This window comes from Primulina eburnea, chromosome 8 (genome assembly GCF_022965805.1).
Source record: "Primulina eburnea isolate SZY01 chromosome 8, ASM2296580v1, whole genome shotgun sequence".
NCBI classification, from domain to species: Eukaryota; Viridiplantae; Streptophyta; class Magnoliopsida; order Lamiales; family Gesneriaceae; genus Primulina; species Primulina eburnea.
Genome location: NC_133108.1, coordinates 41,962,178 through 41,981,898, shown reverse-complemented (window position 1 = coordinate 41,981,898; position 19,721 = coordinate 41,962,178). Strand labels below are relative to the sequence as shown.

The 19,721-nt window shown below is 37.7% G+C and overlaps 3 protein-coding genes and 1 long non-coding RNA gene across 7 annotated transcripts; all 4 read left to right on the top strand.

Moving 5' to 3' along the window:
* Positions 1-372: 372 nt before the first annotated feature.
* On the top strand, positions 373-4,818 carry LOC140839906 (ethylene-overproduction protein 1). 2 transcript variants are annotated; one of them, XM_073206900.1, is made up of 5 exons: positions 373-880; positions 1,008-3,023; positions 3,276-3,567; positions 3,651-3,960; positions 4,204-4,818. In XM_073206900.1, the coding sequence occupies exons 2-5, from the start codon at positions 1,015-1,017 to the stop codon at positions 4,452-4,454; spliced, it is 2,862 nt and encodes a 953-aa protein (XP_073063001.1). In that variant the 5' UTR covers positions 373-880; positions 1,008-1,014; the 3' UTR covers positions 4,455-4,818. The 2 variants fall into 2 exon arrangements, with proteins under 2 accessions (XP_073063001.1, XP_073063000.1); XM_073206899.1 differs by having other exon boundaries at positions 955-3,023.
* A 6,911-nt stretch (positions 4,819-11,729) lies between these two features.
* On the top strand, positions 11,730-14,400 carry LOC140838016 (uncharacterized). 3 transcript variants are annotated; one of them, XR_012119523.1, is made up of 4 exons: positions 11,730-12,071; positions 13,221-13,526; positions 13,821-13,896; positions 14,027-14,400. It is a non-coding gene; the product is annotated as an uncharacterized lncRNA (long non-coding RNA). The 3 variants fall into 3 exon arrangements; XR_012119524.1 differs by lacking the exon at positions 11,730-12,071 and adding an exon at positions 12,094-12,227; XR_012119525.1 differs by lacking the exon at positions 11,730-12,071 and adding an exon at positions 12,100-12,233 and having other exon boundaries at positions 13,228-13,526.
* Positions 14,401-14,993: 593 nt separating this feature from the next.
* LOC140838015 (uncharacterized) lies at positions 14,994-15,736 on the top strand. Its single transcript, XM_073204101.1, has one exon. The coding sequence runs from the start codon at positions 15,242-15,244 to the stop codon at positions 15,590-15,592; it is 351 nt and encodes a 116-aa protein (XP_073060202.1). The 5' UTR covers positions 14,994-15,241; the 3' UTR covers positions 15,593-15,736.
* A 497-nt stretch (positions 15,737-16,233) lies between these two features.
* On the top strand, positions 16,234-18,861 carry LOC140839904 (small ribosomal subunit protein eS4x-like). Its single transcript, XM_073206898.1, has 5 exons — positions 16,234-16,386; positions 17,044-17,121; positions 17,268-17,448; positions 17,714-17,811; positions 18,209-18,861. The coding sequence occupies exons 1-5, from the start codon at positions 16,384-16,386 to the stop codon at positions 18,641-18,643; spliced, it is 795 nt and encodes a 264-aa protein (XP_073062999.1). The 5' UTR covers positions 16,234-16,383; the 3' UTR covers positions 18,644-18,861.
* Positions 18,862-19,721: the final 860 nt, after the last annotated feature.

Sequence of the window (19,721 nt, the reverse complement as noted above, 5' to 3'; positions counted from 1 at the left end):
GAAGAGGTTTCACCAATAAAGTTAAATGAGTATCTCTATGTATTCAAGGTCTGCCTACATTAAAAAAAATTAGTATTAAATACGAAAAATATGGAGAAATTAAATTTAAGAGATAATGTTCAAATAAATTTTTTTAAAAAAATTTATATTTTGAATCCATAATAGGTAAATTCTAACAAAAAATCTTTCAGTATCTTGATCTCCAAATTTGGACATACAATGTGTCCAAAAAGGGCCTCATTCATTCTCAAAGCCCAAAATGGAAACTCAGTGATACAAAATGGGCCAACATTTCAGCCCACTCTCACCAATCATTCATCAGCACTGCCCAGCGTTGCCGTTTCTAAAAGTGGTGCCACGCCATATTCTTGTCACCTGCGATACCGCCAGCACGCGCCATGGATCATTTCCTCGACTCACTCAATCTACAGAGGAGTTACACTCCACGCGCGAAGGCCGAAAAAGGAGTTATTCCCCGAAAGACACGCGACGGGAAATGTGAAAAAAATTATTGCAACACAGCCTTCCTCTTCAGCGGCTCTCCATTCCTAACGGGTGAAATAATAAATCGGGGAGAGCTAGAAGAAAAGGAGACAGCTTTGTTAGTTTAAAAAACGAAAAAAAGAGAAAAAATTTGTGGATATATACGTATATAGATACATAATTTATTTATAGAGAGGTGAGAGAGGAGTGGCCGTTGAGATTAACGGCCGCCACCGCCGCTGTCCCTCCTATCAGCAATTATCAAGTACCAGTTTGTTTTTTTTTTAAACCAAACCTAAAGAAAAAGAGAAAATAACAGAAGAAAATTGCTTTCATAATCACTGTCTGTTTTTCCAAAGATTTTGGCTTTCCTGATCAACGGAGCGAAAGTTTGTAGGTATGCAGGTTTTGATCGTTTGGTATTTGCTTTCTTTATAATATTTTCTGTTTTCGTTACTGTTTACGTTGTAGGGTTGTATTTGATTGAGGAAAATGCAGCAACATATTTTCAATTCGATGCGTAGTTTGAATATGGTAGATGGATGCAAGGGAACCCAACTGTGCGCCTTCAACCCCAGTGTCCACGGCGGGGCAGCTGCTGGAACTGGTTTGGGAGAAAAGTTCTTTCAGCATTTGCAAGATCATTTAAGGGTCAATTCGATTAGGTCGTCGAAATCTCATCGACATAATCAGAGTTTCTCTCAAAGTAATAATGCGAATACTAGTGTTTTAAAGGAGGCTTTGTCGGGTTACGGGCTTCCTCAGACAGATTTCATTGAACCCAGCATTGATCCTTGTCTTAAATTTGTTGATAATGTGGATATTTTAGCTGATGTTTATCGAAAACTTGAGAAATGCCCTCAGTTTGATAGATCTGGGGTATATATCGAACAATGTTCAATCTTTGGGGGGTTGCCTGAAGCTAAATTGTTCAGGAGATGCCTTAGATCAGCTAGACAACATGCGGTTGACGTCCATTCTAAGGTTGTTATTTCTTCTTGGTTGAGGTTTGAGAGGAGGGAGGATGCATTGTTCGGTGTATCGGCCATGGATTGCTGCGGGTGGAGCATGGAATGCCCGAGGAGTTCATTGGTTTCAGGGTATAATCCCGAATCTTTGAATGATCCTTGTTCATGTCCCCGAGATTTTGAAGAAGGTGGGGATATGGATTCCAATGTAGAAATTCAAGAATGTTCAATTTCACTTAGTCACGATTATGACATGGATGACGATGATTATGATACATGGTTTTGTATTGGTGAGGATGAGATCAAATGTAATAGGTTTAAATTTGCCTCTCTTTCAAGACCTTTCGAAGCAATGTTATACGGTAGCTTTATTGAATCACGGAGGGAAATTATTTACTTTTCACAAAACGGGATTTCTGCAAAGGCCATGAGAGCCGCCGAGATATTCAGCAGGACGAATAGGGTGGATTCACTGGATCCAAACATCGTTTTGGAACTACTAACTTTAGCTAATCGGTTCTGTTGTGACAGAATGAAATCGTCTTGTGATTCATATTTAGCATCTTTGGTCAATAACATGGATAATGCTATGGTTCTTATCGAATATGGGTTAGAAGAGGGGGCATATCTCTTAGTGGCGGCTTGCTTACAAGTAATCTTCAGGGAACTCCCAAATTCATTGCAAAATCCAAATGTGGTGAAGCTTTTTTGCAGTTCCGAGGCGAGGGAGAGATTAGCACTGGTGGGGCATGCTTCGTTTTTGTTATACAGTTTTCTAAGCCAGGTTTCCATGGAAGAAGACATGAAATCTAATACAACGGCATTGCTTTTGGAAAGAAAAGGCGAATGTGCGATTGAGAATTGGCAGAAGCAAGTTACTTTTCACCAGTTGGGTTGTGTCATGCTCGAAAGAAAGGAATATAAGGATGCGGAGAAATGGTTCCAGGAGGCTGTTAATTTAGGTCATGTTTATTCTTTAGTCGGCGTGGCGCGTGCCAAATATAAGCGTGGTCACAAGTTCAAGGCATACAAATTGTTGAACTCCCTCATTTCTGACTATACGGCCACCGGGTGGATGTATCAAGAGCGGTCTTTATACTGTAACGGGAAAGAAAAGATGATGGATTTGAATACAGCAACAGAATTGGACCCAACCCTTTTGTATCCTTACAAGTATAGAGCTGTCGTAATGGCAAAGGAGGATAAACTCAGCACCTCCATATCTGAAATTAACAAGATTATCAGTTTTAAGGTATCTCCTGACTGCCTCGAGCTTCGGGCTTGGCTCTTGATTTCCCTCGAGGATTATGAAGGGGCTTTAAGAGATATTCGAGCCCTTTTGACGTTGGATCCCAATTATATGATGTTTCATGGGAAGTTACATGGTGATAAACTGGTTGAACTTTTATGCAGTCATGTGCAACAGTGGAGCCAGGCTGATTGCTGGATGCAACTTTATGACAGGTGGTCTTCGGTAGACGATATTGGTTCTTTGGCTGTTGTTCACCAAATGCTGGCCAATGATCCGGGAAAGAGCCTTTTACGGTTTCGTCAATCTCTCCTTCTCTTGCGGTAACTCTTTGTATATGAAATGAATTTGTTTTATTTATCCGAAGATCGATCCTTTTTTACCATATTCTGATCATAAGTGTGTGTTTCAGAATGTTATGGAAGTTTATTATGATTATTCTAAAGTTTCATCTTTATTTATTTATGAGAAAATGGGATTTGGCCATGTTGTTTCCTTTCCATCAGAATTTTCTATTGTTTAATGTTTCTCTTTGCATTACTGATTTGCTGAAAAAGTATCTCATATTATGGCAGATTAAATTGCCACAAGCCAGCAATGAGAAGTCTCAGAATAGCTCGAAATCATGCAATGTCCGAGAATGAAAGACTTGTATATGAAGGTTGGGTTTTGTACGATACCGGCTATCGTGCAGAGGCGATAGCAAAAGCTGAAGAATCCATCTCTATTCAGAGATCATTTGAAGCCTTTTTCCTTAAAGCATATGTACTATCTGAAACCACTACAGATCCAAAATCGTCATTCTATGTCATTGAGCTTCTTGAAGAAGCTCTTAGGTGTCCATCCGATGGCCTCAGGAAAGGTCAAGTAAGTATTCTCTCATTCACAAGAGGAAATAGTTGTCATTATTGTAGGCAAAATATCAGCAACCAAATGTTATTGCCATGCAGGCTTTAAGTAATCTGGCAAGCGTCTATGTAGATGTCGATAAGCTAGACCATGCTGTTAATTGCTACATGAATGCATTGAACATTAAACATACAAGAGCACATCAAGGTCTGGCACGTGTATACCATCTCAAAAATCAGCGTAAAGCGGCATATGATGAGATGACAAAGTTAATCGAGAAGGTGCAATACAATGCATCAGCATATGAGAAACGTTCAGAATACTGTGATCGAGAAATGGCCAAAAGTGATCTTGCCATGGCAACACGACTCGACCCATTACGAACGTATCCATATCGATATCGTGCTGCAGGTATGTTCTAGTTTGTTTATATCCTAAACAATATACTAGCCATGTTAGACTTGTTCCACGGGATTGCTTTCCCTCTTTAGCAAAATTAGATGTTTGATCCAGTAAATGAATAGAGAGGAAGGTAACTTAAAAAGTAAAACCTTTTCAAGAATGTAAAGATGTTTAAGCAAAAACAAAAAACCCTACTAAGTTTGCCCTTAGTTCCGCTGCTATACTAATTAAGCATGGGATTGTTGTATTTAGTTTACATGGATGACCACAAGGAAGCAGAAGCAATTGCGGAGCTCACCAAAGCCTTAGCATTCAGGCTGGACCTTCAACTGCTCCATCTTCGTGCAGCGTTTCATGATTCAATGGGAAATGTCTCATCCACCCTCCGAGACTGTGAGGCAGCTCTTGGTCTTGATCCCAACCATGCAGATACAGTTGAACTTTATCGGAAGGCACAGGAACGTGCGCACGAGCAAGACCAAAATGGTCAGAGGGAAAGATAGAAAATTTTGATTCTTGTTTCTCTCTTGTACTGTTAAAAATGTGATTTTCAACGTAGGGTCGTGGCCATGCGACATTTTTTATGTTTTCATTTTTTCCATGATGAAAGAAGCCAGACAGACACAGGCTGGTGTGCGGAACCTGTTGGGAGACATTCAGTTAGCAAGAATAATGATTGGAATCTTTGATGGCGCCAAGGAAGAATGGTTGATTGATTATACTTCTTCACAATATAGTTTGATGGTAGTTGTACAGCTCTATGCCTTACACTAGTTGTTTAAGATAAATGATACATACGTGCACTTCTGTGAGAGAATTGTTGTATTTTTGCTCAGTTATTTAAATGCAAAGAACAAAGTTTTTTCATTCAACTTTCTTGCATAATCCACTGAGATGTGATGATTTTTCCAATCATAATTGTGAAGATCAATTTAAAGGGACTTGAGAAGTCAACTGATAATACACGCATGTTCGTTTTGTGATCCTTAAATTTTCTCATCAATTACATAACCACTTTTCAAGATCAGATGAAGATTTTGTATTCCTTATTTTTTATTTTGGTTATTTTTTGAAGGTATATGGTGATCCATAATATTTCTTTTTATTGTTGGTTTAGTGTGTTAAATGTCCCACATCGGTTAGATAATTAACCTTTGAGTGGCATATATTGGCTTGGACAATCCTCCCCCCTTGAGCTAGCTTTTGGGGTTGAGTTAGGTCCAAGTTCCAATCTTAACATGGTATCAGAGCCCGGGTTTCACCGTTATGTGTTGGACTGCCACCCGTTCTGCCCATAATTGGGTCATTTGTAAACTCCACGCTCCAGATGTTCATTCCTGGGCGTGAGAGGGGTGTGTTAAATGTCCCACATCGGTTAGATAATTAACCTTTGAGTGGCATATATTGGCTTGGACAATCCTCCCCCCTTGAGCTAGCTTTTGGGGTTGAGTTAGGTCCAAGTTCCTGTTGGTCCCACGTGCGGAATTTGAGATAATAAAACCCGAAAATAAAGAATAAATTGGACACCGAGATTTACGTGGAAAACCCCTAAAAATTATTAGGGTAAAAACCACGGGCAAGATGAAAAGAATTTCCACTATAATATTTTGTTGTGTACAACTCACTCACTGTGTTTCCAAAGAGAACACACACTCTCTTAATACAGGAGAACAAACACCTCACAAATATTATAGAACTAAGCACTCAAATGCTATATGAGAGAAAACTCGAAGAAGGGATAATTTCAGAATGAAGGGGGGAGCTCTATTTATAGAGCCCCTGGACCGTGTGAACACGCGTTATAAACGCGTATTTCCGTCCAACTTCCTTACGCGTCAAATATGCAACCTCCACGTTTTTATTTAATGAATTTCATTGGTCCCCCCTTCCTTTGACTTTTCATACCGACATTTCTCCCACTTGGAGATTTGATTGAGAATCAAACATATCTCCACACATCCTTTCAATCTTGCCATTCCCTGCTGCTTACGTTTCTGCTAGACCATTGGAGAATCTACACCACTCAAACTTATCAGTGTTCACTGGCTTGGTCAGAAAATCAGCTATGTTTTCCTTTGTATGGATCTTCTGCATATCCACGCTTCCTTCTTCTACTACTTCCCGCACAAAGTGAAATTGTACTCCAATGTGTTTCGTCCTGGAATGAAAGGCTGGATTCCTTGCGATGTGCAAGGCACTCTGACTGTCACAAAACAAAGGAACATTATCTTGTTTGTGCCCGATCTCCTCCAGTAACCTTTTAATCCATATTGCCTCTTTGCAAGCTTGAGTAGCTGCCATGTATTCTGCCTCTGTTGTAGATAACGCCACAACTGTCTGCAGTTTTGAAACCCAGCTTACTGCTCCTCCTGCAAGTGTAAACACATAACCAGTAGTAGATTTTCTCTTGTCAGGATCACCTGCATAATCTGAATCGACATAGCCCCTGAGTGTAAAATCCGATCCTCCATAACATAATGCAGCATTCGAGGTACCCTTGATGTATCTAAGGATCCTCTTGACAGTGCTCCAATGCTCTCGTCCAGGATTCGCCATATATCGACTAACTGCTCCCACTGCTTGAGCAATGTCCGGTCTTGTACATATCATGGCGAACATCAAACTCCCCACTGCTGATGCATACGGTACTCGAGACATCTCCATCCTCTCTGCTTCACTGCTAGGACACATCTCGGAGGATAACTTGAAGTTAACAGGAAGAGGGGTCAATATTGGCTTACTATCTTGCATGTTGAAGCGTTGCAAGACTTTCTTCAAATAATTTTTCTGGGAAAGCCAAATCTTTCTGTTACTTCTGTCTCGGTGAACTTGCATCCCTAGAATCTTGTTTGCTGGTCCCAAGTCCTTCATATCAAATTCCCTAGCCAACTGTGCCTTCAATCCTTGGACATGATCTTTGTTGGGGCCTGCTACCAACATGTCGTCCACATACAACAGCAAAATGATATAATCATCACCAGACCTCTTGAAATACGTACAAGGGTCTGCACTCAATCTGTTGTATCCAAGGCTCATGATATAGGAATCAAATCTCTTGTACCAACACCTCGGCGCCTGTTTGAGACCATACAGAGATTTCTTCAACCTGCAAACCAAGTTCTCTTTGCCTATTTCCGCAAAACCTTCTGGTTGGAGCATATAGATTTCTTCTTCAAGATCTCCATGAAGAAATGCCGTTTTCACATCTAGCTGTTCTAGATGTAGGTCAAACACCGCACACAATGCCAACACTACTCTGACTGTTGTAAGCCGAACCACAGGAGAAAATATCTCATTGAAGTCAATGCCTTCTTTCTGAGCATACCCTTTTACCACCAATCTAGCACGATACCGCTCCACTTGGTTATTGCCATCTCGCTTGATCTTATAGACCCATCTGTTGCCGATAGCTTTCCTCCCTCGTGGTAGTGTAACAAGATCCCAAGTTTTATTCCTGTCTAATGCCTCCAACTCTTCTTGCATTGCTATCATCCACAAAGATACATCCGAGCTTTGAGTAGCCTCATGGAAACTCGATGGCTCACCATCCTCTGATAATAGACAATATGCAATGTTGCTTTCAGTGACATAATCTGAAAGCCAACCTGGTGGTCTTCTGTCTCGAGTTGACTGCCTCACATTGGAAACCTCAGACTCAACATGTTCTTGTCCTTCGTGCTCTGGTACTACTTCACAAGAAACTTGACTTTCATCCGTCTTATTTTCCATCTGAATAATAGTAGTTTCTGAATTCGGTGTGCCTTTGTCTCCCTTTACTTTATCTTCCTCGAAGATAACATCCCTGCTGATGACAAGCTTGTGAACAGTAGGATCCCACAAGCGAAACCCCTTTACTCCATCAGCATAACCCAAGAAGATACATTTTCTGGATTTAGAATCCAACTTTGATCTTTCTTGCTCATTGTACAGAACGTACACCGGACTTCCAAATGTATGCAAATGAGAATAATCTGTCGGCTTCCCAGTCCACATCTCCATCGGAGTCTTCAGATCAATCGCCACTGAAGGAGAACGATTGATAATATAACAAGCGGTTTTGACTGCTTCCGCCCAAAATGATTTTTCTAGACCTGCAGTCCTCAACATAGCTCTTGTTCTGTCCAACAAGGTTCTGTTCATCCGCTCCGCCACTCCATTCTGTTGAGGTGTGTAAGACGTCGTGAACTGTCTCTTGATGCCTTCATGTTGACAAAATTCATCAAACTCGTCACTGGTATATTCTCCTCCATTGTCAGTCCTCAGACACTTGATTTTCTTTTCAGAATCAAGTTCAACCCGCGCTTTGAAATCTTTGAAGATCTGGAAAACATCTGATTTTTTCTTGATTGGATACACCCAACATCTCCTAGAGAAATCATCAATGAACGAGACAAAGTATCTCGCTCCTCCTAGGGATACAACCGGTGCTTGCCAAACATCCGAATGAATCAGCTCCAATATGCTTTTGCTCCTGGCAGTAGAAGTGCCAAACTTTAATCTGTGTTGTTTACTGGTAACACAGTGCTCACAAAAGGGTAGTGATACTTTTGTAAGTCCCGGCAGCAGCTTCCGTTCTGAGAGAATTTTCAACCCCCGTTCTGACATATGCCCGAGCTTTCTATGCCATAACACTGTTAATTCTTCTCCAGAACCAATTGATGCAACAGCTAGTTCCGCCTCTTTGTGTGTTTCCCCCAAAAGTATATACAGATTTGCAGCAACCTTTTCCGCCTTCATAACCACAAGCGCTCCTTTCACAATTTTCATGATCCCGTTCTCGATCCGAGTTTTGCACCCGATGTCATCCAATTGCCCCAAGGACAAAAGATTTTTCGTCAGTCCTTTCACATGTCGTACCTCCTGTATGGTGCGAATGGTGCCATCAAACATTTTAATTTTGATAGTACCGACCCCAGCGATTTCCAAGGCATGATCATTTCCCATGAATACAGATCCTCCTGAGACTGGTTCATAATGATCAAACCATTCTCTCCGAGACGTCATATGCCACGTCGCTCCTGAATCCATTATCCATGTGTCACAAAATTTGTACCTGCCTTCCGCAACTGTTGCTGCTTCGCTGAATAATATTTCACCACTGCCTGAAGTACTGGCCACATTTCCTTGAGAACTTTTATCGATACTCGTACACTCTCTCTTGAAGTGCCCTTTACCGCCACATTTGAAGCAGTAAATATTTTTCTTCTTACTTCTGGACTTTGATCTACCTCGTCTTTGGCTCCCACTGGAGTCACGGTCCATAAATCTTCCTCTTATCATCGGTAACGCCTCTGCCTGCTTCGAGGATACCAACCTATCTTCCTTATTCTTGCGCCGGCTTTCTTCTCCGAGAACCGCAGTTAAGACATCGTCGAATCTTAGAAAGCCCATCAGAATATTGTTGGTAATGTTGATGATGAGTTGATCGTATGAATCTGGTAGACTTTGAAGTAGAAGCTCTGCACGTTCATTTTCCCCTATTTTATGCCCCATGGAAGTGAGTTGGGCAAATAGAGTATTTAGTGTGTTGATATGGTCGGTCATCGATGAAGATTCCGCCATCCGAAGAGTATAAAGCCTTCTCTTTAGGAAAATCATGTTGTGTAGCGACTTGACCTCGTACATCTTTGTCAGAGTATCCCAGATAACTTTGGCTGTTTTTATCTCAGAGATACTTGACAAAACTTCGTCAGCTATAGCCAAGTGTAAATTGGCAACAGCGTTGTCATTCATCTCATTCCACTTTCCATCATCTGTAATCTCCACCGGTCTATCTCCAATAGCCGCCAAGCAATTCTCCTTTCTTAAAACTGCTTGTATCTTTATTTTCCACAGCATAAAATTGCTTCCGTTGAACTTTGCTATCTCGTACCTTCCCGCCATTATGTCTACGACAATTTTAGTAGACCGGACAAAATAATCCCGCCTTAAATAAAAAATCTCGAAAAATCTTTTCTGATGTGGAAGATCAGTCTAGGCTGCAACCACAGAGCATACTCAGAATTTTAAGAAATTTTAAACCAAGGCTCTGATACCACTTGTTGGTCCCACGTGCGGAATTTGAGATAATAAAACCCGAAAATAAAGAATAAATTGGACACCGAGATTTACGTGGAAAACCCCTAAAAATTATTAGGGTAAAAACCACGGGCAAGATGAAAAGAATTTCCACTATAATATTTTGTTGTGTACAACTCACTCACTGTGTTTCCAAAGAGAACACACACTCTCTTAATACAGGAGAACAAACACCTCACAAATATTATAGAACTAAGCACTCAAATGCTATATGAGAGAAAACTCGAAGAAGGGATAATTTCAGAATGAAGGGGGGAGCTCTATTTATAGAGCCCCTGGACCGTGTGAACACGCGTTATAAACGCGTATTTCCGTCCAACTTCCTTACGCGTCAAATATGCAACCTCCACGTTTTTATTTAATGAATTTCATTGGTCCCCCCTTCCTTTGACTTTTCATACCGACAGTTCCAATCTTAACATATATATTGGCTTGGACAATCCTCCCCCCTTGAGCTAGCTTTTGGGGTTGAGTTAGGTCCAAGTTTCAATCTTAACATGGTATCAGAGCCCGGGTTTCACCGTTATGTGTTGGACTGCCTATAATAAGGCCACCCGTTCTGCCCACAATTGGGTCATTTGTAAACTTCACGCTCCAGATGTTCATTCCTGGGCGTGAGAGGGGTGTGTTAATTGTCCTACATCGGTTGGATAAATAACTTTTGAGTGGCATATATTGGCTTGGACAATCCTCCCCCCTTGAGCTAGCTTTTGGGGTTGAGTTAGGTCCAAGTTTCAATCTTAACAGTTTAGTGATAAAAAGACTAAAATGCAAGAAAGACATCGTGTGATTCACAAACAATAAAGGAAAATTGTTTGGCATACTTTTCAAAGCAGAAAACCACAAACAAAAGAATACACATTCCATTACAAGCAGAATTTAAATCTTAATGCCACAAAAAATCCGCAAGCAAATGAAACAGAAGAGCATTTGGCTTTCGAGAAACAAATTTACAATCCACTCTCTTAAAATGGGCAAAGCACGCTTGTTTATTATCCTTATTTGCCCTTCGCCTACCACTCTTGGGATTTTCATATATATATATATATATATATATATATATATATATATATATATATATAAAAAAAAAAGATTGATCTAACTATTAAATGTGAATGTAAATCCATTTAAAAAAATAGAAGATGGATCTAATCCGTTTTAATGAATATGAATTAAGCTCAATAACTAAATAAGTTTGATCAAGTTCACTTTTGTAATATTTATGTCAAGTTGAACTCAAACTCGAGTAGCATATCACCAAAATTCGACATGGCTTGAGTTTGCATATTCAATTTTTTTTGTCAAGTTGAACTCAAACTCGATTAGGGCGCGACCAGAATTCGACTTGGCCTGAGTACACCTTGTCTCTATATTTTTTAAATTTTCGTAATTTATTGTAGTACTTAAATCTCAATATTTATAGATGGTCATTTATTACTATTAATGATTATATTTATCCCGCTGGAAAGCTTAATTAGTTGTCGTCTCATTTAAATGCTTGATTAAGTAAAGTTAATGTTTTCGAAAATAACAGCTGTAAATATGTTATCTCAAAAAAACCCTAAAAAGCACTTGAAAAATCATTACAATGGAACCCAATTTTCATCCCTTTCATTAAAATTCTAGATCTCGAAAAATATAAATAACTAATTTACCCACAAATTAAAATGTTAAAAATTTAAAATCGAGCAGCATGATATTCCTTAATCAGCACCCAAATTGTTATTTCGAAATTTCATCTTCCTCACTGTGTACATTTCACTGTGTTCTCTCTTTTTCCGCCAAGTTCCGATCTTTACAGGAAAATCAAACTACCACTGTAGATCTCATTCAATGTGGTGAATTTTTCGAACTCACGGCCTACCAAACCTGAACACTGTTGCTAATTTCACTCCCGAAATCCAGATACCAAGAAACTGAAGCAAAATTTGGGAGATTAATTGAGAAATATGGATATGGAAGAGCTGTTGGCTTACGGAAACAACTTGATAGGATTCTTGAAATAGGAGAAAGATATCATTGCTCTCAAAAAACCATTCAAGGTTAAAAATTCTTACATTTCTCAATCAAAATGTGATTATTTTTTTGCTGCGCTTGTCGGGTGATACATGGATGTAGAATTGTTAGTGTTGGCTTAGGGAAACAACTTGCTCGTTCCAAAGTGGTAGCAAGAAAGAATGAATCGTGCTTTTTTCTGGGTAAATGTTTTGGTGTTCTATGCTTTCAGCCAGTTGGTTTGCTTTTCCTTAAAGATTAGTATAAATGATCGAAACTATAGGTAGCTGTTTAAGAAATTAATCTTGGTTATGGTTTTCATACCGAGTTATCTTTCGCACCCTCGAATACCACTTTTTGAGGCTGCTAGTGCTACACTTGTAGTTTTTCACTAATTGACTTGAGATTGATACAAAAACTTTGGGTTAAAAATGTACTACTAATGTTTACGAAATTTAATATGGCACCACTTTAATTGTAGGTCAAGTGAATATTTATGTATTGTGGCTGCTGCTTCTCGGGTCCAGTTGTCTTAAGCTTTTCAAAATCTTTAAGGGGAATTTCTTAATTTTCTTCAATATCCTATTGCTCAGTAGTAAATTATGGGTAAAATGTCTCCCTACTTGCCATAAGATTCAACTGATCTTAACTGAAGGTGAGTACATGTCCGAACACTTTTACAAATTCCGATACAATGGATTTCAAATTCTTCATAATATGAAGTTATTTCAAATACTCTCTCAAATTCAAATCCTCTAATCCAAACTCATAGTGAATTATTCGGCCAGCCTTGGGACTTGGGGAGAGTTGAGTGTCGGGCTGTTGTGGACACTAAGTAGTTTCTGAAAACTTAAAGAAAACCAGACAATCGAAACATGCTGTCCAGCATGGCATATTACATTTGGTTCATAAAAGTTGATTTAGTTGGACTCTAAAATCCTGCAAAAATAGTTTTTGAATTTTGGATTTATTCTGTAGCATTTTCTCTCTTCGACATCCAACACAACTGATCTTTTCGCTTTATGTTATCCTGCCCATTTTTATCTTCCACATCGATATCTGCGTGGAATGGACTACCTTTACAAGCTAATCTAAGTAGGCTATTTTGATGTGCTTAAATATTGAAATCTGTGGGCACATGCATAAACAGCTATCCTGTTAGTGTTATTTTAGATGGTGATACTTGATACTCTCAGGTTATAGAGAGAAGATCAATGTTAACAAACATCTGAGTGTGTTGCTGATCCTGAATTAGATTTACTACAGAAAGAGTTGGAAGAGAGAGCGAATTGAACAGATGCTAAGAGGGGAGCTTAGATAAGTCTTTGACTGTACTTATATCCTCCGATTCAAGATTTATTGTGTCTAGTATGCTAACAATTGTGTTTGTGTTTAAACACAATAACTATCAATGAAATTGATGATTTAGAGGGTCAACAAGTCTCCTTTGAAGATCAAAGGCAAACCATTAAGAAACTTGAACAAGATGAGCTGAGAGCTCGGTAAGTCTGTTTTGAATCCTGTGGACTTCCATTTTTTGCTTTGTGTTAGGATATGTACTTGATGGTGTTTATGTTATTAGTTTCACACTAAAGTAACTCCACGTTATTTCGATTCATGGTGTCTAAAATTTTCCGAACTTGTGTTACTTATGGCCATATATGGATAGGAGGAGTTTCTATATCGATCTATTAACATAACATGCTTTGTGATTTTTGAATCTACAATAGAAAAGGTTCTGATCATGAAATTAGTTTTAGCCAAAGATTTAACAGAACTTTCTCTGTCATATGCAGGATGCAGCTTTCTATGTATGCTTCTGTCACAAATGTAATCCCATACTTGAATTATCGGTCCAAAATATCAGAGGTCGTATCCTTCCTTGATTGAGATTGACATTTATCTACTACGTTAGAACTTTATCATTGATTCTCCTATGAATTCTTCATTATCTTTTAAGCATCTACTGCTTCATCGATATTTCCTTCACTTAAATTCTTAGATATCGTGGAGAGAAATAAGAAAATGGCTTTAAATTTTGAGTTTGATCGAGCAAAGTTCACTGCCTTCGAAACTTGTGGTTCCCTGCGGAGGATGACAAGCTTGTGAGGAACCTTGACTGCTACTTTTTCATTTGAGTCTGGTGCAACATGCGTTCAAGACATGTTCTTGTTTGTTTTTCGAAGTTTGGTCATCAAGAATGAGAACTATAGGCATATTTAGCTGCAACTCAAAATGTAGAAGATTCGAAAATCTCAAATGGCACACACTTGGATTGTAGATTGCTGATCAAGTTTTATCGGCCCGTTACATACCGGTAGAGTTTCGTGTTACTTGAGCTAATCTAGGCTAATACTGACATATATGATTTTTATAGATAACTTGTAAATTACTAAAATAGATTTTTATTATATTAAAAAAAATACCACATTTTTAAAATTGGGTGAGAAATTTTTCAATTGGTAGAAAATTACATTTTGACTTGGAATGTATTTTTTTTACTTTTGGTATTGTTAAAAATAAATTTGCATTTTCATTTTCGTAACTTGCATTTTTTTCTAAAAAAAATTGGTCTTGTTAACAGTATGTTTATATTTTTAGTTACGTAACTTGCATGTTTTTTTTTATTTTTGATGATAGTAATAATGAATTTGCATTTTTTTTTAATTTTTGGTGATATTAATGATGAATTTGTAGTTTTAGTTTTATAACTTACTTGTTTTTTTTCTCGTTTTTTTTACCGGAACTGTCGTGGATGTTGACATTAATATTTGGAAAAAAAAACTTGCATGTGTCCTGATTTTTTTAGAATATTTTTTAAAGTAAACAAGATGAACTTCGGAATGACAAAAAAAACATTTAAATTATAGGACTAACCATCAAGTGACTTCATTAAAAATGCAAATTTATTTTTAATAAAATCGAAATTTAAAAAATGTAAACTAAAGACTATTGGTAATTTGGTATCACAAATCCGGATATATATGTAAATATAAATATATAGAAAGATAATATATGAAATTAAATTCACATATATCGAGTAACCGACCTTTGAGAAATCCTTCATCGATGTAAGAGTGATCCAGATGCATGCTCTTCATTGGGTGCGACGGAATAAATAAGATAAAATAGTACGTGGAACTCTTTTCAAAGCACCGCCAATATTTGTCCCCTCTATAAGTACTACTACACTAGAAAGCGGAAGCAGTCATCAAGAATGGAAGATGGTGTCGAAGATCTCCTCGATTTACTCGGGGACGAAGAACAAGAGCAGCATCATGCAAGAGGTGGGGTGATAGGCGATTTGATTTCCGCTTTTGTTTCGAAAAATAGCGCCGAAGAGGAAGACAAGGGACGTCAGGAAATGGAAGAAACGAGTCAAAAACAAGAAGAAAAAGATGGAAAATTTGAAGAAAATGAAAAATCTCCGTCAGAAGAAGGCGGTGGCTTTGGCTTGGGCTTGATGGATGATCTCGTCTCTCACTTGCCGGCTGCGTCGGACATTGTGGTGGCAGCTCCACCGAATGACGAAGCCTCGATCTTGATCCATTCAGTAGTTCATGAGTAGCTAGCTAGGGTGTGTGAATATGTATGTACATGTATGGTCTGCAACCAAAGGCTGCCATGTTTTTTAAGGCAACAAATCAGTGTTTCTGTAGTTTACCCCCGAGAATTCGTGGATTGGTATAAAGCAATGCGATGCATTTCCAGAGTAGTCTCTCTCAAAGTATTATAATCCACTGTCTTCATTGAAACAACCAGGGGAGGGGAGTTTTTGTAATTAGGTTTCTTGTTCCATTACAAATCCGTCGGTTAAAATACATATTTGTGTTGAATGTTTGGATATGACCTGGTACGGAAAAACAAGTCAAATTACAAGACACGTGGTCTTAATTTATTTGTTTAATTTCGTTTGAGCTTTTCTTTTAAACAGAAGATCGATTAAAGTTTGTGAATTTTAAAAAATCTAGCTAATTAAACAATTTCGCTTGAGCTTAAAAAACAAACCAAAAAAAAAAAAGGTTAATCTCAGACCCGAAACTAAATGTATTGGACTTGGGCTTGTTAAATATTGTTTACAATAATTATTCAATTTGTAGATTATTTCAGTATTCGGATATCCAACTTAGGGGGTATGGAGAAGAAGAAACAATACATTCGGATCCCAACACGTAACCCGACTCGAGTGAAGCAAATGTAAAATGAAACTCCCGAAGTACCCTCCGCACAGGGCTTCCGGCCCACATATAATTAGAGAACACTAGGTTTTAAGATTTTAGCTTTCGCAAACAGCAATCGAAGGAGGATTGAAGCTAGGAGAGCCCGGCGGCGCAGCAGATTGCCACAGCCATCACAGATATGGTCAGTTATATCAACGAATCTAATAGTATTGATCGTATTTTCGGCAAACTTGTGTGAGGATGATGTTATATTTTGATTTTACATACTCTGTGTTTGATATTGAGTTGAGAAAATCAGCACTTCTATTGAAGCTGCATTTTGGACTGTGCTTTACAGATTTTGAGCACCACGTTGTGGATCTCGATTTTTGAAAATTTTATGTGAATGTTTATCGTGCAATACAGAAACTTGGTGGTTTAATGTATGGAGTCTTTTTCGTGTGTCACTTAGCAATTATAAGGCGGAATTCCATGTCTAATGAATCGTAAAACAGCCCTGACTAACGCTGCGATTGCCCATGGCGATGAAAATCGATTTGAGCATCGGGGGTGATAAGCTGTAACATTTTTGCTCCAAAATGTATAATTTAAATTTACTGGGAGATGTATTGAATTTCCTCATGTCGCGATGTAAAATAGCTGGGTTGTAAAGAATTTTGTTGCTGCTGTTTGTATGTGAATGAAATGGTGTCTGTAGTTTTTCTTCGGTTATATTTATTGATCCACTATGAAATGAAGGCCATCTTTGGTGCATTTTTTTTAAAAAACTTTTGGGTGCTGTAATAAAAAAATTATAAATGAAGGCACTCTTTTATTGTTGCTATTGGATTGATTACAGGCCAGAGGTTTGAAGAAACACTTGAAGAGGCTCAATGCCCCAAAGCACTGGATGTTGGACAAGCTTGGTGGTGCTTTTGTAAGTTTAACTGTTCCCATTTGTTTTTTGAGTTATAACACGTTTTCCCTTTTTGTCCCTTGGCTCTCTATCTTTTAACCATTTCCCGGAAAATGCATGTATATCTGTGTTTATGGTTGATTTTAATTTTAAGCATATGTACTCAGGCGCCCAAACCATCATCTGGACCTCACAAATCCAGAGAATGCTTGCCCTTGATTCTTATCATAAGGAATAGACTAAAATATGCACTCACTTATCGGGAGGTCATTGCCATTCTGATGCAACGCCATGTGCTCGTTGATGGGAAGGTCAGGACTGATAAGACGTATCCTTCTGGGTTCATGGGTATGCTCTCTGTTCTGCACTTCAAATATTTTAGTGGCCTATGTATCCCAGATTCCCAGTGCTCGACAAATTTGGAGTTTATCTAATCGGTATATTTGAATTGCCTATGCAGTACCCATGCATTTTTCGTTTCTGTTCTTATAAAAATGCGGTTTCGCCCTTGAATGGATATATATTTACCTTGGCTCATTCTTCGACTGTTTTTGCTTTATGTAGATATGTTAATTAACTAATGTGCTATGTTTTCTTTTATCACGTTCTCTAGATGTTGTCTCTATTCCAAAGACCAATGAAAATTTCCGCTTGATGTATGACACGAAGGGTCGATTCCGTCTTCACTCTATACGGGATGAGGAGGCCAAGGTCACTCTTTTTCTTTCTTTAGTTTTAGTTTGTTGTACTTCAGTTGTTACTTGTTATATTATGACAAGATGTTGCGTGAATTTATCCGCACTCGTATCTAAATGCTAGTTAGCTTTCTATTATTGATGGAATCCAAGCTTCCACACTTCACCCTCAAATTAGATTGATTGATGTTGGTATATAAGTGCTGAGAACACAAAATCAGAAGAAAGGATTTTTATTACTTGATTGGGAGTTGTATTTTGTAGTTTCAAGATTAACGTAGTGGTTAGATGGAACACAAACAAATGTTCCAATACGAATTCTCAATTTTTTAGTTGGACATGAATTTTTGCCTTTGTTGTGTTGGTTTTCTGACTGTAAAAGATTTTACCATGTCCTTATAATTGCCCCGCAGTTTAAGCTTTGTAAAGTTCGTTCAGTCCAATTTGGGAAGAAAGGTATTCCTTACCTCAACACATATGATGGAAGGACAATTCGCTATCCGGATCCTCTGATCAAGGCCAACGACACCATCAAACTTGACCTTGAGACCTGCAAAATCGTTGATTTCATCAAGTTTGATGTTGGGAACGTTGTGATGGTGACTGGTGGTAGGAACAGAGGACGAGTTGGAGTAATCAAGAACCGTGAGAAGCACAAGGGAAGTTTTGAGACTATTCATGTTCAAGATGCTACCGGGCACGAATTTGCTACTCGACTGGGCAATGTTTTCACAATTGGGAAGGGAACAAAGCCTTGGGTGTCTCTTCCAAAGGGTAAAGGTATCAAGTTGTCTATCATTGAGGAGGCCAGGAAGAGGATTGCTGCTCAGTCTGCTGCAACAGCTTAAAAATCTTTATGGAGTCTTTTTAAGGTAGTTTTGATTCACCGGCAGGACCTGTACTTGCAGATGCCTTCATTTGTTCTGGTATAGAGACTTTTTGAAGAATTCAAGATGTTCCGTTTGAGTTTTGACTTATTTATCTTCAATTTGAAAAGTTTTGTTGCTTGAATGATTCTATTTTGGAGTTTGGTTAAAATTTAAAAAGTGACGAGATTATGCTCTAATTATCTACCTGAGGAAGAGATTATGTGATGGAAGCAGTAATACTTGGTACTTTGACCACAACTCCAAAGGTTTGAGACTCCACCTTCTCTACGTGTGTTTTCATGAAACCTCGGCACTAAGTTTTCTTATGAAATGTTGAGTGTTTTATGTGCGTTTTGATAAATATAATTGTTTTTACATTATTTTAAAAAAAACCAATTAGTATTAATATTAAGAATAATATAAATAATGCAAAATAAAATAATAGTGGTAATAATGTTAATTATTTCATAAGTTCTGATTTTTCTTTTTAAAAAATCGTATTATAATCCTGTTATATGGTCTAATTTTAATTATTTTTATGAAATATCGCTAAAACGGAATAAATCAAGTTTCTAAATAAAATTCTAACATTTTTATTTTCAATATTTTCGTTCATTAAAAAAGTTCAATTTATTATTAAGATGAGAATTTTATTTTTAAAAAATCTAATAAATTATCGAATATAAATGTATGAAGTTTTTTTTCATTAGTCGATTGAATCGATATCTTATAAAAATAATAAAATTAAATAGAATAAACTAATTTCAATGATTTTAAAAATAAAATCGGATTTCTGAATTACTCAAACCAATTTTCGAATTAAATTGATGACACCCGTCATTTCGGTTTAACCAAATTTCACAATTTATTATTATTATTATTATTATTTATTGTCTGTTAATTTTGTTATTTTTAAAATATTAACTCTATTGTTATTATTAACATTTTATTTTACATGATTTATTATCATTATTATTTGTTTGATTTATCATTAAATTTAAATTTAAATTGGTGGAGCTTGAAACCTCACTTTATAACCAAGTTATTTTAAATAATT

Coding starts and splice junctions, on each gene's coding strand:
- LOC140839906 (XM_073206899.1), top strand. CDS start 976: ATGCAGCAACATATTTTCAATTCGATGCGTAGTTTGAATATGGTAGAT. Junction 3,024..3,275: donor CAATCTCTCCTTCTCTTGCG/GTAACTCTTTGT, acceptor ATATTATGGCAG/ATTAAATTGCCACAAGCCAG. Junction 3,568..3,650: donor ATGGCCTCAGGAAAGGTCAA/GTAAGTATTCTC, acceptor ATTGCCATGCAG/GCTTTAAGTAATCTGGCAAG.
- LOC140838015 (XM_073204101.1), top strand. CDS start 15,242: ATGGAAGATGGTGTCGAAGATCTCCTCGATTTACTCGGGGACGAAGAA.
- LOC140839904 (XM_073206898.1), top strand. Junction 17,122..17,267: donor ACAAGCTTGGTGGTGCTTTT/GTAAGTTTAACT, acceptor ATATGTACTCAG/GCGCCCAAACCATCATCTGG. Junction 17,449..17,713: donor GTATCCTTCTGGGTTCATGG/GTATGCTCTCTG, acceptor CACGTTCTCTAG/ATGTTGTCTCTATTCCAAAG.